This window comes from Mytilus trossulus, chromosome 7 (assembly GCF_036588685.1).
Source record: "Mytilus trossulus isolate FHL-02 chromosome 7, PNRI_Mtr1.1.1.hap1, whole genome shotgun sequence".
NCBI classification, from domain to species: Eukaryota; Metazoa; Mollusca; class Bivalvia; order Mytilida; family Mytilidae; genus Mytilus; species Mytilus trossulus.
The window spans coordinates 23,781,220-23,808,126 of NC_086379.1; the positions used below are offsets into that span (position 1 = coordinate 23,781,220).

General features: G+C 31.0%; 2 protein-coding genes across 2 annotated transcripts in view; both read left to right on the forward strand.

Moving 5' to 3' along the window:
* The first annotated feature begins 232 nt into the window (after positions 1-232).
* Positions 233-4,348, forward strand: LOC134726278 (perlucin-like protein). The gene is made up of 5 exons (XM_063590678.1): positions 233-284; positions 2,246-2,334; positions 3,193-3,298; positions 3,520-3,748; positions 4,318-4,348. The coding sequence occupies exons 1-5, from the start codon at positions 233-235 to the stop codon at positions 4,346-4,348; spliced, it is 507 nt and encodes a 168-aa protein (XP_063446748.1).
* A 13,214-nt stretch (positions 4,349-17,562) lies between these two features.
* The window catches only part of LOC134726279 (macrophage mannose receptor 1-like), a 33,065-nt gene continuing 23,720 nt past the window's right edge, over positions 17,563-26,907 (forward strand). Inside the window, exons 1-4 of the mRNA XM_063590680.1 lie at positions 17,563-17,614; positions 18,981-19,069; positions 19,726-19,831; positions 20,144-20,372. Of these exons, the coding sequence (XP_063446750.1) occupies positions 17,563-17,614; positions 18,981-19,069; positions 19,726-19,831; positions 20,144-20,372 (476 nt within the window). The remainder of the gene's footprint in view (positions 17,615-18,980; positions 19,070-19,725; positions 19,832-20,143; positions 20,373-26,907) is intronic.

Genomic DNA, 26,907 nt, shown 5'->3' on the forward strand with positions numbered 1-26,907 from the left:
TGAACTTTTTATCAAAATGGTCTGTATGAATACCAGTCTTACAAGTTCTATATGCATCATTAATAATTTAGGAAACCCTGACATTGTTTCTTTTCCGAATTTTGCACCCACATTTCAGTTTGGCCGTAATTTTTTGACATCACGAACTATCAGACATAGATAATAAACGAATATAAATATCGCCTCTAGAAATGCAACATGCAGTAGCTAAACTCCTGCTTGATATATCAAAATGTCTCTTGTTTTGATGAAACTTTGTGTTCTGGCAATTGTTGCCACGGTTGGTAAGTCACACTTTTTTAAGATTTAAAACTTCTTTGTGTAAATATTTTAGGGTGTAAAAGCGTAAACTGAAGTACATTTAGTATGAAGCGCTATGTTTTAAAAATATATCCACGTTCAACGCTTTTACAACCCTATAAAATCACTAAAAGAAGCATTCAGTACTTATAATTACAATTTTTTTTAGGATCATGAAAACAATATTTCAAAGTTTTTCTTTCATTGACCTGTTCACTCTATTGTACGCGTTTTTGGCTTTGAAAGTTAATCGCCTTCTACTGTGATGAGTTTATTATTTTTATCAATGTCTGATGCAAAATAAAACATGTATTTACATAATAGTTATTGAAAAACTGGTCATCATCGTGATATATGGACCGGTTTTCCGGTCCGTTTTCTTCTGTTACTGACCAAAGGAATTTATTCCTGAAGAATAAAGAATGTCATGTGTCCCCTTTTTATCCTATAAGATAAGCTTATTCTTAACCGATATGAAATAATTGCTGTTAGTTTACTGTGAAAAGGCGTTGGTATTTTTAGTTATTATAGGCTTCATATGTGCGTACAAACTGTCAAAGTTTTAACACCCTAAAAGCAAAAATGAATGACCATAGCATGAATAATTTAGTGATATTAACTGGATGTTTCTGTATTGGCACTAGTATAGATTAAATGTTTGCAGTATTGGCCTCGAGACCCGTAGGGTATAACAGTGCCAATACAGAAACACCCAGTTCATATTACTTTTATTAAATAATCCAATGTTTTTCAATACAGACTTGTTCTTAATGCTGTATTACATACATCAAATGTGAATATAGGGCCAATATTTTCAATACGGACTGGCAAAGATTCCTGAAATTACATGCACAATATATGTTTACATGTAATTTAGGATTCATTGTCAGTCCGTATTGAAAATATTGGACCGGGCCGAAAAGCAATATTAATCACGTGATTATATAATTATGATATAATTTAGTTGAAGAAAGAACACCTCGTTTATTCTAAATAATAAGGATGTTCTTATCCCCAGCATAAAACATAGCCGTATTTGACACAACCTTTTTCAACTTTTGATCTTCAGTGCTGTACATATTTGTACTTTTTTCACTTTCGATCCTTTGTATCTGTGCGTCACTGGTGAGTCTTGTGTGGACGAGGCGCGTTTTTGGCGTATTGAATTGTAAACATGATGTTTTATGTTATCTATTAATCGTGTGTTTCTTTGTCTAATACGTTCTCCTTTTTATTTGTATTGTAGTCCTTTAATATTATGTTCTCATTTCAATGTTATATTTAACATTGCCATTAAAGTGCAAGGTTTGGCATGCCACAAAACCAAGTTCAACCCACCATTTAGTCAGGAATATGACCATTGTTATATCATTGTTAGTTTCTGTGTGTGTTACATTTTAACATTGCGTCGTTTGTTTTCTCTTATTTTTTAGTGTAAATTCACATTGTGATAAGACGTGTAACTGTAATTCGTGTATTTGGTTTAGGTGTTATATTTGTTATTCTCGTGGGATTTTTTCTGATGCTTGGTCTGTTTCTGTGTGTGTTACATTTTAGTGTTGTGTCGTTGTTCTCTTCTCCTCTTCTATTTGTTGCGTTTCCCTCGGTTTTAGTGCGTTAACCCGATTTTGTTTTATGAGTTTTGAACAGTGGTATACAACTTTTGCTTTTATTTATAGGTTGTTCTGATTATCAAATATTGAAATCTCTTTGAAACAAGGGTTCATTGTGTTGCAAATACACTGAGCGTCGAATAGATTCAATCACACAAATTGTACTATACATTTTTCTTCATTGACTTTTGATTTTACCTGCCTTCCTTCAACGTGACAACTCTCTTGATAACATGTGTTTGCAAATATTAGACAGTACTCAACATGTATATATATACTATATAAAAGGATACATGCGTATTATTTTCTTATTTTTACTATTTTTATTTTAGTATTTTGTGCATGTCCTAATAGTTGGACTCATTATAAAGACAAGTGTTTCTTTCTAAGCCGTGACAACGAGACATTTGCCGATTCACTGGTGAGTACAAATATATGGGCATAGGGAGAGTTTCGAAAGTAATTGATTATAAACTTGTGTGTTCTTATTATAATAACGGTTGTTTACTTTCTTTAAGAATTACTCCTCGTGTATCGAACACTGTATTGAGTATGTCTTATTCTTGATTCTGAATGAGTGTGCATTCAAATGACGGATAATGTATGCATAACAGAAGTCGATTACTTGATGAGACTGTCATTAAAGTGAGAGGGTTAGCGCTATAGAACCAGGTTTAATCCACCATTTTCTACATTTGAAAAAGCCTGTACGAAGTCAGGAATATGACAGTACTTGTCCATTCGTTTTTGATGCGTTTTGTTATTTGATTTTGACATGTGATTATGGACTTTCCGAATTGATTTTCCTCTAAGTAAACTTCGGTTGCATCTCATTTCACATCACGTGATCTTGTATATGATATAAAAAAAAAATATTAATAGAAAGCTTATTAATAAGTAACAGCATACAGTTTTAGAATAAGATCATCAACATAATATTAGTAGAGGAAGTATTTTTTCTAAATGTAGCATATTTGTTTTCAAATTTATATCATGGTAATGGCCGTTTGTTTTAAACGTTTATGTGTAATATTGTTTGTCTTGTCTTTTTCATTTTTAGCCATGGCGTTGTCAGTTTGTTTTAGATTTATGAGTTTGACTGTCCCTTTGATATCTTTCGTCCCTCTTTTAAACATGTCGGAATTATGCTGTTTTTTTAAGGGAGAGAAATAACTGAAAATATGTTCAAATTCTCATTTGATATATACTATCATATCCCCATGATGAATAAATGTTTGTTTTTAAACTTGAAAGTAATACTTTTCTATCTTTTTTCCAGAAACTATGTGAAGTGATCGGGCGCCAGTATGGTAGATCAGCATCATTAGCTACCGTTGATGATGCAAAAACACAACAGTTTCTTACAGATTTAATGATCAAAATAAGTAAGAATGCGTAGATATACGATTTTTTTTATGGATAATGAACGCAACTTTTGTTCTCTATCTTGCTTAACCTGAATATATATATATATATATAGCAACTATTTTTAAGGTCAAACTTGGCTGATGTTTTTTAATTACATGCATAATAAAAAACAAGTTTTGTTTTAAAGCATCAACCTATGTTTGATTAGTGTTCAAAACCATTTTGTTTGTTTTCACAGATTCCATTGGAATGTACATAGGATTAAATGACCTTGTAACTGAAGGGACGTTTCACTGGGTAGCTAACGGAAAGCAGGCAACTTACTTTAACTGGGGACCTACCCAGCCAAACAACAGAGGGGGAAACGAGAACTGTGTAGCTATGAGAGTTGATCCAGTTATAGGCTTCAATTATTCTTGGACAGATGGTCCTTGTATAGTACCAACTACCTACATTTGTGAAATGGTGTAAGTATTATGGCAAACAAGTCAATTTTAATGCAACTACTTTAACAATGTGCTTTTTAGTAACTGCAAAAACATGTTGTCTTTTTTTTCTGTTTTTTTTAGATTTTAATTCAACTATCGAGTTATCAGCACATATTTAATGTTTTCAAAATTGCGAAAAGTCCTCTCCGTCTATAAGTATAGTTCGTTTAGTGCCGAATTCATTTGTGTGTACATAATGCTTTATTTGATCCATCGGTTGATATTTGAAGAAGACACGTGCACATATTAACGCGTCAATAAATAGATTATTATTTATAGAAATCAGTAGGATTTGTAAAATTGCAAATGAGACAAGGTTTCACAAAAAACGCTAAAAGTTGGCATCTATTTAAATGTGAAAACTGATCGCCTGGTAACAAAAATAAACAAAAAATGGCAACTAATGTATTAATTGGTTCAAACGTCCCATTGGTAATGTGTCAACAGTTACTTCTTTGCGAAAAGTCCCTCACATTTGAAATAAACATTATTTCATATATACATTTGTCAACTGATTATTTTCTCAAATATTTCTTTATTAATTTTAGGGCAGCAGATATTGGAAATCTTCTTGGATAGCCGTTATCACCAGGAATTCGTCGTATTTTACATGTCAGTTTATTTATTACATACATTCATACCAACTCTGTTGTTGTTTGTTTTTATATTTATTTTTTATGTTAATTGCTGGATATTGAGAGAGCCCTCAGTGTAACATGTATTGTAGTAAAAAGAAAAATAATCTTTATTTAACTTGAATATACAAATGCAAACTTGAAGCAAACTGATAGTTTACGGTTAATATTATGGGCTATTCAGGAGCCTGTTATTCAGTGGTTGTCGTTTGTTTATGTGTTACATATTTGTTTTTTGTTCATTTATTTATATAAATAAGGCCATTACTTTTCTCGTTTGAATTGTTTTACGTTGTCTTAAAGAGGCCTTTTAAAGATGACTATGTGGTATGGGTTTTGCTCATTGTTGACGGCCGTGCGGTGACCTATAGTTGTTAATGTCTGTGTCAGTTTGGTCTCTTGTGCACAGTTGTCCCATTGACAAACATACTACATCTTCTTTTTTTATTATCTTTTATCTATTTACTTAGATGTCCAAAAATTTTAAGCTGTAGCTGACTTTCGTGTATTTTGAAGATCCTGAAAGTACTGTAAAGTTTGTGTACGTTTTCATTTACAATAAAAAAAAATGAATATAATTTTATAGATCATGCAAACCTTAACAGCATAACTCAAAATGTGTTAATTGTCCTTCAATAAGCATTACAATCAAGGTTGTTTCCAGTAACACTGTTGTTTGGTTGACCTACTGGAGATAAACAGGAAACACATTATATACTTGAACAAAAGATATTACTTCTAGTTATTGCCCTTTCCCTTACATATAGTTCCCGATCACTATATGGTGTGTGATATGAAAAGCATGTTAAATCTGTATGCTAAAATGCATGTACAAGTGAACACCGAGAAAATGAAATACCGTTGTACTTTCAGAAATTTCAGATATCATTCTAAAACTACTTGTTATCAGAATAATCCAAAGGATTGATTTACAATAATAAATACGGGTACACATTCGTCTTGTTGTTTCGATGAAACCATTTCGCCAAATTAACCTTACTTTGTTTTCGTCATTCATTTTCCATATATAAAAGACAAATCTCTGACGACCTAATCCAAAACATTAAAAAAGAATTGTTGATAAGAGTTACATCATCTACATACCTTTATCGGGTTATTCAAGTGCCACACGTACTAGGTTTGTGAAATCACATTTAACCAACAACACTGGGAGACGTAAACATAAATCAAACTGGTTTTTAAATCGATAACTATTTTTTTAAACTATATTAAAAAAGAAAATATCCACCAAAGGTAACCTTATGCTCTAAGAAATATGTTTCCAAATGAAAAGGAAACACAAATATTATTTTCATGTCGTGGTTACATCAAATTGAAACTCTAAACACTAAACTTTTAGCTAGATTTCGACAATTGAAGAACACATTTTCAATAGAATCTGTTCAAAATAAAATAATTTCATCAAACGCTTGATACATTGTTGTCTCTACAAACTTTTGAAACTTTATAACAAGAATATCTGATAAAGGTAGCTACATTTTGTAAATGAACAATGATGAAGCGGTATTCATTATTTGTAAGTTGACAATTTAGTGACTTTAATATAAATTTATGTGATTAAACATTTTGAATATCTGATATAAATGTAGTCAACAAATTATTATGATGACTATGGACAGATGTAAACTAACATAAAGACAGATTTTGCGTGTCTGAGTTGTCGTTCTTTTTCTATGGTTTAATAATTCATGTAATTTGCCAGTTGTTGTTATTATTGATAAAAAAAAAGGAAACACAACTAAACAATGGTATTCCTTCCTAAATCAGACAAACCAAAATATTCACTAGCCTTTAAATTATTCAGGCAATTCCACCTTTTCTTACGAAACGTGTCAAGATTTCCTTAAAAAAAAGCTAACAGAGGTGTCCTTTCTTCTGTTATATATATATTTGTTTCAAATAAAAAACATATAGTGGTATTTAATTAATTTGCAATTGACAACAGCAGAAGAATGTTTTTTTGTAATTTTAAAATTTTAGAGAATTTTGACGTGTTATTTCGGCTCTATTGGTTTAAATTCTCTTTCAAAAATGATTTGATATTCCTGGTTTTGCTAAACTATTTGTCCTGTGTTCATCTGATAAAGGTTATTTAAGAACATGTGTCGTGTTCATGGAAATTAGGATTGTTCAATTTAGAGAATTAAATATGTCACGCTAATGTATCAGTAATCAAATTCAAATAATTATGGTTCTTCTGAGTTAATATTTTTAAACAGCTTATTAATTGTCGACTGATAGATAAAATTGTTTCCGAGGAAGCATTCCTGATTAATGTAGATCAAAAATAGGACTCCGTAGACAAAAAAATCCACTTTATAATTATCATTTATGTAGTACTTTGCCAATCAGTCATACATTGGTATATCGATAACAGCTATTGTTGTAAATACTTTATACACATATAAACAGACAATAGCCTGTTCCAAGCTTAGCATGGAATTTTTCTTATTTGTATTATTTGTTTGTTTCTTATATTCAATATCACACGGCATACAATGTATCAACCCGAAGACAAATAAAATCTCCAACAAACACTCTCTCGAGTGTTTTGATGTCTCAGCTTGATACGAGTGCGATATTGAAAAATAGAATTCATAATCTAATATAATATTTAATGATATTGTAAACAGTTGTATATAAAAGTGAAGATAATTTAAGCAGTGTATAAATGTACATCAAACAATCAAAGAATTGCATTAATCGAAGTGAAACTAGATAGTCTACGTTGACAAGTTTAGCATCCCCTAGAGTGTTTCACAGTGTTGCATTATAGTGTCTAGAAGAGAAATATATAATTACCTAAGGGGAAATTGAAAATACCGGTTTCGCTGGATATTAACACAAATTATTGGATCGTTAGATTTGTTCAACATTGAAATCAGTGTCATATATGATCCTACTGATTAACACATACAATACAATGTTTATGCATTCAAACTAAAAAAAATGTGAGACTGGAAACAGCGACTTCGGAACGACTGTAAAATCTCAGCTATTGTGAATCCAGATGATATCATTTAACGGTTGAAACAATGTGTGCAGAACTAAAATACATTCTGCAACATGGTATTACTGTTGTTTGGACCTTATTTTCACATCTGAAAACCAGCCTGAATTTAATTATTATAGTTACATGCACAACAAAGTTCCGAAGTTCTTTTCTATGTTGTTGTGGATTTTTAGAACACATTATATTTTAATGTTTTTCTTAACGCTTAAATTTGTCTATAAATACATATTTTGGACTTGAAGCATTCTGTTTATTTCAAGTGCAAAAATGTGAAACAGGACCAAAGTATAAATTCTATATGAGAATTTGTAATAAAATGTCTTAATTAAACACGCAGTCTCAAAGAAACTACATCAACTAGTACTTATAACCCAATCAGAAATGTTAATGTCTTGAATTACGCCTTTTAATTACAGGTCATTTAAGTGATTTATTTCTTTAGTTTAGGAAACAAAATATTATTCGGTTTATAGTCTGTAAATACCTTACTTAATCCAGGGCATGACTTATGATGATTTTATCTGACATAGACCAAAGATAAGTTACATGAGATTTACCTGTAATTATCAACAACGTAGTGGATTGTTTTAAAGATGATATTCTCGACTCTAGATAACATTTATATTATTGCCGAATGATGAAATATTAGATTGTTTAGCGATAAGTTACTAAAACAAAATCCCCAGGGGATTTATTTGATGGCATTGCATTACCTCTAAACAAATTGTAAAATAAAAATCATGCCGACCTTTGAGTAATAAAATAGATTGAAATAACAATCTCTTACACAACGATTTTAACATCTATAAAGACGATATGTGGTCTATCGTCCAGTGAAATATAGTACATACATATCAGGACCAAGAACTGTCAAAGAGCTTTAGGTTTTTCCCAGACTATTTCATAAGATAGCAGTCCCCTGGATATCTTTTGTTATAATTGCTTATGACTCTTTTATTATAATCTATTTTAAAGAAAATATTATTGTCAAGTTATGTACTTGATCTGTGTTGAGGGCTGTTACGGAAGAAATATATATAGGCCTTTTTTGTAAATACTTTTCGACACGAATGTGTAATATTTTAAATATAGATAGGTATGTAACTGGATAATCCTTATGTGTTGTTTATTTATTAATTTTCAAAAAAAACACTTTCAAAATAGAAATTGTAAAATATTTCCATTTAAGATATATTTATAATAATGACATCGTTTTGACAGCATATGATATTAGTTATGGCTTTATAAATATTTCTATGGTCGGGTTATTGTCTCTTTGACACATTCCCCATTTCCAATTTCAATTTGATGACATGAGCGTCACTAATGAGTCTTATGTAGACGAAACGCGCGTCTGACGTACTAAATTATAATCCTGCTACCTTTGATTATTATATTGTATGTATGTCATGTATATGTGGTTATTGTTGGAAATATAAAAACAAACATAAGTTAAAAAATAAACAGTCCCCTGGATGACTTGTAACCACACCTGAACACAGTCATGGCTCTGAAACCTATTCGACGCTTGCTTAGCAGATAGGCAGCAAACGCTTAATTACGGTGGTTTGATCCGGCTGGTAGAGATATCTTATTGACTTATAGAAACAAAATATTTAAACATAAATACAAAGGAATTATAAGTACATGTACACGCCAATGAGAAGCACTCAACGATCGAAAGAGGGCAACATGCATGTAGGCTTCATCAATAGACAAGTAAATATTATGCAATACTTAGCCATATCTTTTAAAGTGCAGGTATATCATTTGTACTTTCTACCGTCGCAGCATTCAATTTCCCTTTATCATCTGACATTTAAATGAGACAAAAGTTGAAATGAAAAGAGACTAATTCCTTCGATATTTAAATTGATGCATAATCATTGGCACAACTCTTTCCTTAATGCTAAAAAAGGATAAAAAAATTAACTCAAATAGTTGGGGGGTTGGGGGTCAAATTTAAAGTTTAATTGACATAGATTCTATAGATATATTCTTATTGATCAATCAATTTTTCAAAAATTAAGTTCAGAAGGGGGTAGGGGGGTGCAAAGAAAAAACTTTATGAATTCAGTTTTTTATCCTTCATTGAACTTTTGATGTCGTCCCCAACAAACACCTAGGAAAAGATATTGCATCATCCTATTTTGTTCTGACAAACCAAAATATATAGCATATGGTATTAGTTATGGACGTAAATGAATTTTATTTGGCATTATAGTTATCCCTCTAGGGACATCCAAAGTTATCCAATCAGCATTTGACCTAATTTGTGAACAAAAAGCATATCGAGGAAACTCTCTGTACAAGTTTCAGTCTCTCTGTTTAGTTTTTTTCTTTGACATTATTTAAAAAATACGTACATGACCACGTTCACTTGTTTTTTTGCCCATCTGATGAGTTAAACCTTTTCAACTGATTTTTATAGTTCGTTCTTATGTTGTACTGGGTATGGATCCCGCTAACATGTTTAAACCCGCCACATGATTTATGTATGTGCCTGTCCCAAGTCAGGAGCCTGTAAATTCAGTGGTTGTCGTTTGTTTATATGTTACATATTTGTTTTTCGTTAATTTCTTTACATAAATGAGGTCGTTAGTTTTCTCGTTTGAATTGTTTTACATTGTCTTATCGGGGCCTTTTATAGCTGACAATGCGGTATGGGCTTTGCTCATTGTTGAAGGCCGTACGGTGATCTATAGTTGTTAATTTTTGTATCATTTTGGTCTTTTGTGGATAGCTGTCTCATTGGCAATCATACCACATCCTCTTTTTTTATATCAAAGATGTATATCTCGTCCCTGTACCGTTCAATTTTATTTTATTTTGGCATCCTGAATATGCAAATATAATGAAGCCGACCATTGACAGAAGATTATTCAACCTGTGTTCCTGGACACATGAAAAATTAGGATAGCATGTTTCTGTCTTGAAAAACAAAGAATACTTGCCATTGGATGTCAAGAAAAAAAGACTGAACAGCAGAAACACAAAAAAAAGCTGTTTTTCCATATTTAATTTTTATGAAATGTCTTATGATACACTAGATGATGAATTTAGAACCTTTCAACCGCCGAGGCTCCTCAATATTAAGAAAAACATTGTGATATATCCTTTGACATTGTTCTAGGTTTTACAAGTTTAAAGTAAAGTACAAAAAATGTATGTCTAGGCTTGTTATGGTTTACTTAACGGATTTTTGTATTTCTCCATTTTTAAAGGCCGTACAGTTTCATATTAAGATCAATGTTAACGACCACACCATTAAGACTCTGTATGATACTTGTCTAATTTGCTTCCATTCCAGATTTTCTTATTTTCATAAACACTTGATTGTGTAAAAGAAATGATTAAGTCATCAGTAATTAGTACGTTTGATATAATGATACTAGTTGTCATTCAAGTATGTGTACTTTTAGGAAATTGTTCGGAATACGTTTTGATTAATAAACCATGATAATTTTAGTAAATTAATTCCGTGAGGGATATGCTTTGAAGATTCTTCCCATCCTTAAAGATATCTCTTCACGAATCTTTATTCAAAATCAATAGGATAATTACTTCTTAATTATACCTTAAACCCAGTTTTAATTGCTCCAACGTCATATGTCTAGGCTTCATAGTGCTACTAAAAATGCATCGCATTCCATCTTTTCAAAAATAAAGAATCCTTAACGTGATTTTAGAATTTCAGGATCTGATACAAATTGTATTTGATATCTGACTGGTAATGAATTTCAGGAAGAAATCTGTGGATAATATGTAAGTTTTTGTACAGCAATGTGTATGAATACTATAAGATTGCACTAAACGCAAAACCAAACATAAAAGACACATACAGGTACAACCAATAGTCTTTAACATCAGTTTAACTAATTAATTGATTGTTGGTGTTGACGCGACATTTTTAAATGCCATTGTTTGGTATTTCGTGAGGGTCATTTTTTATTCTATAGTATAGGAAAACTGACCATCCTAGTCAATTAAGATTGGAGTCGAGTGCACCTGCACGAGCAGGGTTCGAACTCACAAAGTCAGTGTTGACTGGCTAGTGATTACAGTAGAAGAACTACTTAGACCACTTTGATATCAAGGTCCCTATTTTACAACAGATATTCTTTAAGGTGTCCTGAAAAATCGGCTCTTAACCGTCTTTAGTCCTTAAAGCTTGTACAACTACTGTTCATATTTATACACCAAACAACGAACTCCAAAATAACAAAATACAGATAGATTTTACATAAGACAAAGGATTTCAAATATTTTGGCCACGAGCATCACTAAAGAGACATGTATTGTCGAAATGCGCATCTGGTGCAGAAAATTTGGTACCCTCAATGTTATTACAGGAATATATTATTTAGAGAGAGAGGGAGACGAATTTATATCAGTGTTTCTTGTTTCCGAATCCCTATTTTTTCTATTGTATAATTGAATTTTGTGAACGTTTGAGATTAAAATATTATCTAAACTTAATATCATTTAAAGAAAAGGCGCATCTTTACGGTAGAAAGATTGCAACCAGAGAACATGCCAAATCAGCCAAAACTAGAAATAAGTTTTCAGATTACTGGTTTGAAAAATTTACAAACTAAAAGTTAATCAATATAATGAGAGGATCTGATAGGGAAAAGTCTTTATTTATGTATTTCACATTTTTCTCATTCCTTTTTATGTTTGCCCATTTTTCTTTAATATTGTTATTTATTTGTTTAATTTGTTTTCACATTATTCTCCATTATTTTTGTTTTTTTATTATTAGCTTCTCTGTAAACACAATCCATACCCTCATTTAAGACTCTTCGGTTAAAAAAAGGCAAGAGAAATGTATATATGCATGTGGTCACGTGTGATTCCTTTTGCTGATGCAAATACCGAAATAATATTATACATGTTATAGACAGGTGGAAATTAAGAAATTGCAGTTGTATTTGTCTAACTTTTGTTGTAGGCGCGTTTTGAATATGGATTTCTACAGGAGTTATGTTTCTAGTTTCTGTTCTGGGGTGATAATTTAAAACTAGGGTGGGGTGCTTTTTTTTTGGGGGGGGGGATCTAGTTTTGTAAGTGTTGACACAAATAACTTTTCTCAAAACAGAATTAAAAACGAAAATTGCTGTACACCAAGTTTAATTGTCAAACAGCAATATGTTCAATAAAGAATCAATTAGATTGTTAAAAAAAGAATTAAAAACGAAAATTCTGTATAACAAGTTGCAAGTAATAATTTCTACTTTAACTACATGTACGTATGATAATTGTTGAAAATTAATATTTCGTAATACGCGTGAGATCCTTGGGTATATCATTGTCCGCTTAGCACTCTTAATAAAGGTAGACACTGCATATTCGGTATATACAATGTTATATGTTTGCAAAGGAGAGTCATTACAAACAGCAAGGCATTTAAACTCAGAAGACAAAATAAATGACCAAAAGACAAACAACAATATAAGAAACACAAGCATTAGACTGAGCAACATGATTTCAAATCAAAACACTGAGTTGATCTCAGGTGTTCCAGAACACTAAGCAGATCCTGCTCCACGTCTGACACCCATTGCCAATAACCCACCAGATGATGTGAATTTTAACTTTTTGACAAACAACAGTATAAGAAACAGAAGCTTAATTAGGACTGAGCAACATGATCCCGATCAAAACACTGAGTTGATCTCAGGTGTTCCAGAACACTAAGCAGATCCTGCTCCAAGTCTGACACCCGTTTGCTAATTACCCACCAGATGATGTGAATTTTAACTTTTTTTGAATTTTGGATATAAATGCCCTTCAATTTCGTACTTTTTTGGCTTTATAAATATTTGATATAAGCGTCACTGATGAGTTTTGTGTAGACGAAACGCGCGTCTGGTGTTCTAAATTATAATCCTTGTACCTTTGATACTTTTTAACAACTATATGTCACCGTACGACCTCTAAACATGAGCATTTATAATACCGTTAAAACATCCATAAAACGCCCCCGCATGAAACATTGCAAAATAGTTTAACCGAAAATCCCAAAGACCTAATTTATAAAAAAAATAGAAAAAAAGACAAATAGAAGACCATTATTTTTGTTGGCAACATTTTTCCATAAATATGTTTTGGATGAACCAGTTAAACACCTGCAATATACATTATTGTACAAAGGAATTGTCCAGACTTCCATTTGAAGACAGCACCATTGGAAAAGAGTTGCAATACACTTACGATTTGGAAAAAGATTCAAATATACTAGCGACTAATAATAAACTAGCTAAAGTGGACTTGAATTTTATTGGTCAAGAACACACATGACCAGAGATATCACTACTTAAAACGGTTTCATGAAGTTTCGTCAAAAACAAGAATTAGGAAAAACATTGCCTGTTATACAACAGATGATAATTCGATAGTGGGGTGGGGTGCTTTTTGGTTATAAAAACATTGCATAATCTTCTAGGTTTATTTCTCCTTACACGTACTATTTTATTATAGAAAATATTAATCTCTTCAAGCAAAGGCGAAAAACAGCAACTCCTGTATACCAGCAAACACAACTTAATGAAACACTGTTGAAATTTTGTATAATTTCTTTCGCATTATTTATATTCACATTTTTTTCAAGTTTAATTATTAACATGGTCTAGTCGTTTTGAGAGTGAGGTATATTTCTTATTGATAACGGCCCCACTGTATTCACATCATATTCATACAGCGTTGAATTTTTAATGTCAACGATTTAATTTAAAGTCTTTTGTTATATTTCTCAGAAAAAGGATAAGATTTATTTTCGGTAAATCCAACTTTTTCTAAACAAAAAAAAAGCAGGAGGCAAATAAACAAAAAGCAGCAAAACCACAAACAGAAGTACCATTAGTAATTACTGAGTCCATATTTAAACTCAAATCAACTCAATATTGTTCGTGTGCTTATGAGAAATCAATGATGCACTATTGGATCACTCAATATTCAAAAATTAACGAAGTATGTCCAGTGCACGATGTTTTCTCGATATTGTCAAAATCACAATGTAAACTTCATAGTGTCGTTATTGTGTTAATATTTTGTGTACTATCTATATTTTCTGTACCTTTGTGTTTACATTGTTCACATCGTATAGATGTTGTGAACAAAGTCTTTACCGTTGTGTTTACATCGTTCACATCGTATACATCGTGGTGTTGACAATATCGTGCCAGCATTGTGTTTATATTGTATACAGAGTCCATACCTTTCTATTTACATTGATCACATCGTATACAACGCAGTATTAACAATATCGTGTCAAAATCGTGTTTATGTTGTATGTCGACTTTATAACTTTTTGTTTCCATCGTTATTATCGTTTACATCGTTGTGTTGACAATATCGTTTTTATCTCGCTTACATCGTCAACCTCGTATTAATAATGTGTACCAAGTATATACCTTTGTATTTACGTTGTTCAATTCGTATACATTGTAATGTTGACAATATTCATAAACAGTGTTTTCATTCATTAATATTATTCAATAAAGTCTGTAGATTACATGTATACAGTTTGCATTTTTATGGGATTTTTTAACAGCAACAAAAAAAATGTGACGTTTTAGCTCTTACTTGTTAACATTGCTTATATAGCAATGTAAACACAAAATCTTTTTAACATTGTATACATCGCGATATTAACAATGTGAACGAAGTAAACTCTATATAAGATTTCAAACAATGTAAACAATGTTGACACAAAATCGTGTTAACATGGTAGATATCGTGATGTAACCGATGTCAACGATGCAAACAATAAATAAAAGTCAAACAATGTAAAAGATGATAACACAACATCGTATATACATGTATTTCATTTCTAAGTTGTTTTATTTATTTATTTAATTGTATGTCATTGTATTTTGTAATTTACCTCTTGTTTCACATGTCAATGTGACTGAGTGTTTTTAAAATAAAGTATATTGTATTATTGTATTGTATTAAGATAGTTTACTTCGCGATGTTAACGATGTCAACGATGTAAACAATATATAAGGGTTCAAACAATGTGAACAATGTTAATACAACATCGTTTTTACATTGTAAACATCTCGATGTAAACAATGTAAACACAATTTATTTCCACGATTTTCTACATCGCGATGTTAACGATGTCAACGATGTAAACAATATATAAGGGCTCCAACAATGTAAACAGTGTTGACACAATATCGTGTTAACATTGTAGATATCGATATGTCTACAATATTGATTAATAGTCGTGCACTGGACATGATAGATATCGCGATAACATAAAAACATAACATAATAACTAAAAATCAAAGAAAACAACAGAATTATTTGTGTGTTTTTATGAAATAAATAAACTGACATATAAAATGTAAAACAATGCAGATGGCTTTCAATATTTGCTGTCAAAAAAATGAATAAAAAAATATTCAAAAAATAATTAGTTGTGTAATTATATAAAATGATATTCATTTCATCTGTTTGGGATTTTTCGTGAAAGAAGTAGCATATTAACAATGTGGATTTTGAAAGAAGAACAGGCTAGCAGATCATTAGTTGCCTTTTGTTTAATATTTTTATATTGTATTCATTTTTGTTTTAGAGGTCGTCATTTTTCACTTTTGAAATATTTTCGATTTGCCGGTTCAGTGATTTTTATTCCTTGGTACGCTGCAGTGTAATTTGTTAATTTTGAAGGCATAACGGTGTACTATAGATAATACTTGGTAACGTATCTTTTTCAAAATTATTCTCATCGGCAATTATACAAATTCTGCTTATGTTTATATAAATATTATTATTTTTTACTAAGCGATAATATGTGACTACTCCAAATATCAAACAGGCAACCGATCTATATATGATTTATATACATACAAATACATTTGAAACAAAATATCCAGAGAAATTAAAAAAGAAGGTATAGCTATAGACAGAGACGGCATTTTCTTTTTCTACTTTGAAATCAAAAAATAGGTGCTGAATAAAAGTTGAAACCATTGAAACCCAGTAAAGAAAACAGAGAAAAAACAAAATATGTTTGCAGTGATAAAAAGCACATGGTTAAATTTGATGCGTTTAAATAGATTTCTCAGGAAGAGTACTTACACCATTTCACAAATATACGTGGTTGGAACTGTACAAGAACCATCTGTATAAGAACAATTAAAGCCTATAACTGGATCAACTCTCATAGCTACACAGTTAATTAAATTGTTCTTCTCTGTCACACCACGGGAAATACATGTAACTCTTACAGTAAAATGCATATAAACATGATAAAGGAAAGTAGTTACAAATTCACAAGTTACACATTATTTTTATTTCATTTTCTAAAAACGCATATTGCATGACGTATATTCTCCTATGTGTTACTCACAATTTTAATCAAAAAGATTGGTAGGGCAAGAGGCAATTCTCTCTGAGACAATGGATCATATCAAATATCTTCAACGGATTCAGTACTTATACATCTTCGGATTTCAAATTTTTAACTTTGAGCGTTCCCGATGAAGGTTAATCCAGAAAAACGCTTCGGACGCATGAAATTATTCAACGTGTTGTTTTCCATTTTTGACCACTGTGTTCAACTGAAGTGAATTAATGAGCACGGGTTAAATCCTATTCTGAAAATATGTTTCATTTGTACATACTTAGGTTTCAATTGATAACATTTTCGACTTGTACTACAAACGCATCGAATGTATCAGGTTTATAAATTTGTACGGAAGAAGCGTGTCATCAGACGCACTCATAATTGACATTCCGATTTACTTTCCAACAATCATCTCATGTACTGATACATTTTCTTATTCAAATTTCAATTATTCACATAGGACATCTCGAACTATGGCTTTTGTCCTTATCCTAATAAATGTTCCAAATTATATTCCAAATAATCTTGTTCTGAAATTTGAACTTTTTATCAAAATGGTCTGTATGAATACCAGTCTTACAAGTTCTATATGTATCATTAATAATTTAAGAAACCCTGACATTGTTTCTTGTCCGAGTTTTGCACCCACAGTTCAGTTTGTCTGCATTTTTTTGACATCACGAACTTGAGATAATAAACGAATATAAATATCGCCTCTAGAAATGCAATATTCAGTATTCATACTGCTGCCTATTATATCAAAATGTCTTTTGTTTGGATGAAACTGTGTGTTCTTGCAATTGTTGCCACAGTTGGTAAGTCTCACTTTGTCAAGATTAGAATCCTTCTTTTTGTAAATATTTAGGGTGTAAAAGCATTTACCGAAGTACATGTAGTATGAAGCGCTGAAGCGTTTTTTTCAACAACAAAAAAAATATATGCACGTTCAACGCTTTTACAACCCTATAAAATCACTAAAACCAGCATTCAATACTTATAATTTCATTTTTTGTTAGGATCATGAAAACAAGATTTTTTTCAAAGTTTTTCTTTTTTTTACCTATTCACTCTATTGTACGCATTTTTTTTTTTGGAATTGCAAGTAAATTCCTTTCTACTGTGCATGCTGTGATGAGTTTATTTTTTTTTATCAATGTTTGAAGCAAAAAAAAACATGTATTTACATAATATTTTTGAAAAACTGGTCATTATCGTGATATATAGACCGGTTTTCCGGTCCGTTTTGTTCTGTTGATACCGATGGAATTTATTCATGTCATTACTTAAGAATAAAGAATGTCATGTGTTCCCTTGTTATCCAATAAGATAAGCTTATTCTTAACCGATATAAAATAATTCTTGTTAGTTTACTGTGAAAAAGCGTTGTTTTTTATTTTATATTATGGGCTTCATATGTACGTACTTGTGGGCGCTTTAACTGAGAACCAGTGACAAACGCTCAAAGCTTTTATAACCTAAAAAAAATACCGAAATGCAAAATTTAATGACCATTACATGCATAATTTAGTGTAATTAACTGGCTGTTTCTGTATTGACACTTGTATAGATGCAATGTTTGCTGTATTCGCCTCGAGACCCGTAGTGTCGAGGGTCAATACAGCTAACCGATAATCTATACCAGTGTCAATACAGAAACACCAAATTCATATCACTTTTATGAAATAATCCAACTTTTTCAATACAGACTTGTTCTTAATGCTGTATTACATACATCAAATGTGAATATAGGGCCAATATGTTCAATACAGATTGGCAATGAATCCTGAATTACATGAACAATATATGTTTACATGTTATTAAGGATTCATTGCCAGTCCGTATTGAAAATATTGGACCAGCCAGAAAAGCAATATAGATCACGTGATTATTAATTATGATAAAATTTATTTGAATAAAGAACACGTGGTTTATAGGCGATTCTGATTATCAAATAGTGAAATCTCTTTGAAACAAGGGTTCGTCGTGATGCAAATAAACTGAGCGTCGAATAGATTTAATCACTCAAATGTCATATAGATTATTCTTCATTGATTGACTGTTCACTGCCTTCCTTCAACGTGACAACATTTGTTTGTAAATATAAGACAATACTCAACATGTATATACTATATGATAGGGTACATGCGTACTATTTTTTGATTTTTATTATTTTCATTTTAGTATTTTGTGCATGTCCTAACAGTTGGACTCATTATAAAGACAAGTGTTTCTTTCTAAGCCGTGACAACGAGACATTTGCTGATTCACTGGTGAGTACAATTAAATAGAGGGAGAGTTTCGAAAGTAATTTTTTTATAAACTTGTGTTCTTATTATAATTACGGTTGTTTTACTTTCATTAAGAATTACTCCTCATGTATGGAACACTGTATTGAGTTTGTCTTATTCGTGATTCTTAATGAGTGTGCATTCAAATGACGGATAATGCATGCATAGCACAAGTGAATTACTACTTGAACACATCCAGTATATATAAAGTTATGTGAACCCTCTGTGATGTTGTCCAATATTTATGTCTTGTTTGAATACATGAGTTTTGAACACCGGTAAACTACGGTTGCATCTCATTTCACATTACGTGATCGTCTATATGATTTCAAAAACATTTAATTTATAAATGAAAGCTTATTAATAGGTAACTACATACTGTCTTAGATTAATATCGTCAACATAATATTAGTAGCGGACGTATATTTTTTAAATGTATCATATTTGTTTTCAAATTTATATCCTGGTAATCGCCGTTTGTTTTAAACGTTAAGGTTAAGCATATCAGAATTATGCTGTGTTTCAAGGGAGAAAAAAAACTTGAAATATGTTAAAATGTTCATTTGATATGATGGTATAATATCATATCCACATGATGAATAAATGTTTGAAAGTAATACTTTTCTATCTTTTTCCAGAAACTATGTGAAGTGATTGGGCGCCAGTATGGTAGATCTGCATCATTAGCTACCGTTGATGATGCAAAAACACAACAATTTCTTACAAATTTAATGATCAAAATAAGTAAGAATGTGTAGATATTCAATTTTTTTTTATGAATAATGAAGCACAAATTTTGTTCCCTATCTTGCTTAACCTGAATATATATATATAGCCACTATTTTAAGGTAAAAATTGGCTGTTTTTATTTGAAATTTCATGCAAAACTTCAAACTTCGTTGATTTAATTACAAGTAACTTATATGCATAATAAAAAACAAAATTCACAACGTAACTTTCAAAATGTATATTTCATTGAATGATTTAAGCATGTTTTGTTTTATAGCATCAACCTATGTTGGTTGGTGTCCAAAACCATTTTGTGTGTTTTCACAGATTCCATTGGAATGTACATTGGATTAAATGACCTTGTAACTGAAGGGACATTTCACTGGGTAGCTAACGGCAAGCAGGCAACGTACTTTAACTGGGGACCTACCCAGCCAAACAACAGAGGGGGAAACGAGAACTGTGTAGCTATGAGAGTTGATCCAGTTATCGGCTTCAATTATTCTTGGACAGATGGCCCTTGTACAGTACCAACTACCTACATTTGTGAAATGGTGTAAGTATTATGGCAAACAAGTCAATTTTAATGCAATACGTTTAACGATGTGATTTTAGTTACTGCAAAAACATGTTGTCTTTTTCTCTGTTTTTTAGATTTTAACTATCGAGCACATATTTGAAGTTTTCAAAACTGCGAAAAAGTCCTCTCTGTCTATAAGTATAGTTTGTTTAGTTCCGAATTTAATTGTGTGTACATAATGCTTTATTTGATCCATCCACGCGTCATTAAAATGATAAAAAGATTATTATTTATAGAAATCAGTAGAATTTGTAAAATTGCCAATAAGACAAGGTTTCACAAGAAATGCTAAAAATTGGCATCTATTTAAATGTGAAAACTGACGGCCCGGTAACAAAAATAAACAACAAAAGGTAACTAATGTATTACCTCGTTCAAACGTCCCATTGGTACAGATGTGTCAACAGTTACTTCTTTTGCGAAAAGTCCTACACATTTGAAATAAACATTATTTAATATATACAACTGATTATTTTCTCAAATATTTCTTTATTTATTTTAGGGCAGCAGATATTGGAAATCTTCTAGGATAGCCGTTATCACCAGGAATTCGTCGTACATTTTACATGTCAGTTTATTTATTACATACATTCACACCAACTCTGTTGTTTGATTTTATATTTATTTTTTATGTTAATTGCTGGATATTGAGAGAGCCCTCATTGGAACATGTATTGTCGTAAAAGAAAAATAATCTTTATTTAACTTGAATATACAAATGCAAACTTGAAGCAAAGTGATAGTTTACGGTTAATAGCATGGGCTATTCAGGAGCCTGTAATTCAGTGGTTGTCGTTTGTTTATGTGTTACATATTTGTTTTTCGTTCATTTATTTATATAAATAATGCCGTTAGTTTTCTCGTTTGAATTGTTTTACAATGTCTACTAGAGGCCTTTTATAGCTGACTATGCGGTGTGGACTGTGCTCATTGTTGAAGGCCGTGCGGTGACCTATAGTTGTTAATGTCTGTGTCATTTTGGTCTCTTGTGGACAGTTGTCCCATTGGCAATCATACCACATCTTCTTTTTTTATTATCTTTTATCTATTTACTTAGCAGTCCAAATTTTTTAAGCTGTAGCTGACTATCGTGTATTTTGAAGATCCTGAAGTTTGTGTACGTTTTTATTTACATTAAAAAAATGGATATAATTTTATAGATCATGAAAACCTAAACAGCATAAAAACACAAAATATGTAAATGGTCCTTCAATAAACATTACAATCAAGGTTGTTTCCAGTAACACTGTTGTTTGGTTGACCTGATGGAGATAAACAGGACACACTATATACCGGAACAAAAGATATTACTTCTAGTTATTACCCTTTCCCTTACATATAATACCCAATCAATATCTGGTGTTTGATATGAAAAGCATGATAATTATGTATATTAAATGCATGTAAAAGTGAACAGCGGGGAAATGAAATACCAATGTACTTTCGGAATTTTCAAATATCATTCTAAAATTACTTGTTATCAGAATAATCCAAAGGATTGATTTACAATAATAAAAACGGGTACACATAAGTCTTCTTTGTTTCGATGAAATCATTTCTCCAAAGTACCCTCACTTTGATACATATGCACTGACTTGTTTTAGTCACGCATTTTCCATATAAAAGAGACAAATATCTGAAGATCGAATCCAAAACGTTAAAAAACAATAAAACCTTGATATAGCCTTACTTAAAATGAAATTAAAGAATTGTTGATAAGTGTCACATCATCTACATACCTTCATCTGACTATTAGGTTTGTGAAATCACATTTATCCAACAGCACCGAGAGACGTTAACATAAATCAAACTGGTTTTTAAATCGATATCGATTTTTTTAAACTATATTAAAAAATGAAATAATCGTCAAAGGTAACATTTTCCTCTAAGAATTATGTTTCCAAATGAAAAGGATTTTGTTTATTGTAATGTCGTGGTTACATCAAATTGAAACTCTAAACACCAAACTTTTAGCTAGATTTCGTCAATTGAAGAACACATTTTCAATAGAATCTGTTCAAAATAAATTAATTTAATCAAACGCTTGATGCATCGTTGCCTGTACAAACTTTTTAGACGTTATACATTGTGTAAGAAGATTATCTGATATAGGTAGCTACACTTTGTAAATGAAGCGGTATTCGTTCTTTGTAAATTGACAAATTACTGACTTCAACATCAATTTATGTGATATCTTGAATATCTTGTATAAATGTTATCCCCAAATTATTAAGATGATTATGGAAAGATGTAAACTAAGCAGAAAGACAGATTTTGAGTGATTTGTCGTTCTTCTTCTATGATTTAATGATTTGCGACTTGTTGTTATTATTGGTAATAAAAGAAACGCAGGCTAAACAAATGACGTTCCTTCATTAAGCAGACAAACCAAAATATTCATTAGCCTTTAAATCATTCAGACGATTCCACCTTCTCTTACGAAAATTGTCATGATTTCCTAAAAAAGAGCTAACATAGGTGTCCTTTCTTCTGTTATATATATTTATATAATATAGGTATCAAATAAAAACCATATATTGGTACTTGATTTATTTGCAATTGACAACAGCAGACGAATCTTATTTTGTAATGTTCAAGTTTTAGAGAGTGGTGACGTGTTAATTCGGCTCTATTGGTTTAAATTCTCTTTAAAAATGCTTTAATATTCAGGGTTTTCCTAAACTATTTGTATTGTGTACATCTGATAAAGGTTGATTTAGAGCACATGTCGTGTTCATTGAAATCTGGATTGTTCATTTTTAGAGAATTCAATATGTCACGCCAATGTATCAGTAATCAAATTCAAATAATTATGGTTCTTCGGAATCAATTTTTTTTTAACAGCTTATTAAATGCCGACTGATAATTAAATATTTCCGCGTGAGCATTTCTGATTTTAGTAGATCAAAAATAAGGCTTCGTAAACAAAATATTCCAATTTATAATTTTCATTTATATAGCACTTTGCCGATAAGTCATCTATTGTGATATCGATAGCAACTATGGTTGTAAATACTTTATAAACCTTTAAGCATACAATAGCATGCTCCATTTTAAGCATGATTTTTTTCTTATTTGTCTTATTTGTTTATAAAGAATATCATACAGCATACAATGTATCAACCCAAGGACAAATAAAATCTCGAACAGACACTCTTTCGAGTGTTTTGATGTCTCAGCTTGATACGAGTGCGATATTGAAAAACAGAATTCATAATGTAATATAATATTTAATGATATTGTAAACACTTGTATATAAAAGTGAAGATAATTTAAGCAGTGTATAGATGTTCTCAAAAGTCATCATTACATCAAACAATCAAAGAATTGCCTTAACTTTAATCAAAGTGAGACTAGATAGTTTACGATGACAAGTTTAGCATCCCCTAGAGTGGTTCACAGTGTTGCACTATAGTATCTAAAAGAGAAATATATATAACCTTGGGGTGAATCGAAAATATCGCTTTCGCTGGAAATTAATGCAAATTATTGAATAGTTAGTTTTGTGCAACATTGCAATCAGAGTCATACATGATCACACTGATTAACTCATACTATACAATGTTTTACATTCAAACACAAAAAGGTGAGACTTGCAACACCGACTATAAAATCTCAGCTATTGTAAATCCGGATGATATCACTCAACGGTTAGATTAATGTGTGCTGGACTAAAACACATTCTGCAATATGATATAACTGTTGTTTGAACCCTATTTTCACATCTGAAAAAAAGTCTGACTTTATTTATTATTATTACATGCGCAACAAAATTCCGAAGTTCTTTTCTATGTTGTAGTGGATTGTTAGAACACATTATAGTTTATTATGTTTCTGTAAGCTTAAATTTGTCTATAAGTACATATTTTGAACTTGAAGTATCCTGTTTATTTCAAGTGCCAAAATGTGAAACAAGACCAAAGTATCAATTCTATATGAGAATTTGTAATAAAATGTCTTAATTAAACACGCAGTCTCAAAGAAAGTACATCAACTAGTACGAATTATCCAATCAGAAATTTTAATATCTTAAATTACGCCTTTTAAATTACAGGTCATCTAAGTGATTTATTTCTTAATTTAGGAAACAAAATATTATTCGGTTTATAGTCCGTGAATACTTTACTTAATCAAGGCCACGAATTATGATGATTTTATCTGATATAGACCAAAGATAAGTTACATGAGATTTACCTGTAATTATCAACAACGTAGTGGATTGTTTCAAAGATGGTATCCCAACTCTAGATAACAATTATATTATTGCCGAATGATTAAATGTTATATTGTTTAGTGATTAGTTACTAATACAAAGTCCCCAGGGGACTTATTTGATGGAATTACCTCTAAACAAATTGTAAAAAACAAAACATGCCGAACATTGGGTAATAATACAGATTGAAATAAAAATCTCCTACATAACGATTTTAACATCCATAGTGAAAATAGGCAAATAAATGAAAAATAACTGTAGTGATAATACTAAAGATGAAATGTGTTCTATCGTGCAGTGAAATATAGTACATACATATCACGACAAAGAAATGTCAATGTGCTAAGGGGTTTTTCCCAGACTAGTTCATAAGATAACAGTCCCCTGGATTCGTTTTGTTAAAATTACTCATGACTATTTTATTATAATCTATTTTAAAGAAAATATTATTGTCATGTTATGTACTTGATCTGTGTTGAGGGCTGTTACGGAAGAAATGTGTATAGTTTTTTTTGACAAATACTTTTCGATATAAATATGTGATGATTAAATATAGATAGGGATGTAACTGGATAGTCCTTATGTGTTGGTTTTTTTTTATATTCTTTTTATTTTTGGGTGGGTTTGTTTTCTTTCTTCTTAAAATTTATTTATTAATTTTCCAAAAAAATAAAATTTCTCTTAACTCTTAAAAATAGAAAATGTTAAATATTTCCAATTAAGATATATTTATAAAAATTACAATATATATATCTTATAATTATTATATTTTATGTATGTCATGTATATGTTGTTTTTGTTGGAAATGAAAAAATCATAAGTTAAAAAAGAGACAGTCCGCTGGATGACATGTCAGCACACCTGAACACAGTCATTGCTCTGAGACCTAAACGACGCTTGCTTAGCAGATAAGCAGCAAACGCCAATTTACAGTGGTTTGATCTGGCTGGTAGAGATCTCTGATTGACTTGTAGAAAAAATAATTAAACCTAAAGAAAAAGGAACGGTAAGTACATGTATACGCCAATGAGAAGCACCCAACGATCGAAAGGGGGCAACATGCATGCAGGCTTCATTGATAGACAAGCAAATAGTATGCAATACTAAGCCATATCTTTTAAAGTGCAGGTATATCATTTGTACTTTCTACCGTCGCAGCATTCAATTTCCTTTTATCATCTGACATTGAAATGAGATAAAAGTTGAAATGAAAAGAGACTAATTCCTTTGATATTTGAAATTGATTCATAATCATCGGCACAACTCTTTTCCCAATGCTATTCCTACTGGAGTTTCCGACCTTTCGACAAGGTAAAGACTGTTCTCTGATTTAAGCGGTGACTGCTCAAATTTCTATAAGGAAAGTTTTCGAAACAGAAAGAATATATAAAATTATAAAATTAAGTAAAGGAAAACAGAGGTGATCCTCCCTAGTCAACATTTAAGGGACGACAACTAAAAATCAATAAAGGGTAAAAAACTTAATTCAAATAGTTTGGGTGTTAAGGTCAAATTTAAAGTTTAATTGACATATATTTTATATATATCCTTATCGATCAATCATTTTTTCAAGAATTAAATTCAAAAGGGGGTAGGGGGTCAGTGAAAAACTTTATGAATTAATTTTTTGTATCTTGCATTGAACTTTTGATGTCGTCCACGACAAACACCTGGGAAAAAAATATTGCGTCATCCTATTTTTTCTGACAAACCAAAATGTATAGCATACGATATTAGTCATGGACGTAAATGTATTTTATTTGGCATTATAGTTTTCCCTTTTGGGACATCCAATGATGTCCAATCAGCATTTGACCTAATTTGTGTACAACAATCATATTAAGAAAACTCTTTATACCTGTACAAGTTTCAGTCATTCAGTTTAGATCTTTTTCTTTGCCATCATTTATAAAATAGTACATGAAATATGTATATCTCGTCCCTGTACCGTTCAATTTTTTTTAACATCCTGTATATGCTTTATATGCAAATATAATGAAGCCGACCCTTGAGAGAAGATTTTTCAACCTGCATTCCTGGACACATGAAAAATCAGGATAGCATGTTTCTGTACTGAAAAACAATGAACACTTGGATGTCACGAAAAGAAGACTTAACAGCAGATAAACACAAAAAAAGCTGTTAGTCCGTATTTAATTTTCATGAAATGTTTTACGGTCTATTGGTTATCCTTGTGTATTTTTGTTGTGTGGTTAGTTTTTTTACATTAGTTGGTGGAGGTGGATTTCTCTTTGACCTATGAGTGTTTAGTTTTTCCTTTGATAGCTTTCATCTCCT

Excerpts from the sequence above, each read along its gene's own strand:
- LOC134726278 (XM_063590678.1), top strand. The coding sequence starts at position 233 with ATGTCTCTTGTTTTGATGAAACTTTGTGTTCTGGCAATTGTTGCCACG. Across the intron at positions 2,335-3,192 it reads AGACATTTGCCGATTCACTG|AAACTATGTGAAGTGATCGG; the intron begins GTGAGTACAAAT and ends TCTTTTTTCCAG. Across the intron at positions 3,749-4,317 it reads ACCTACATTTGTGAAATGGT|GGCAGCAGATATTGGAAATC; the intron begins GTAAGTATTATG and ends TATTAATTTTAG.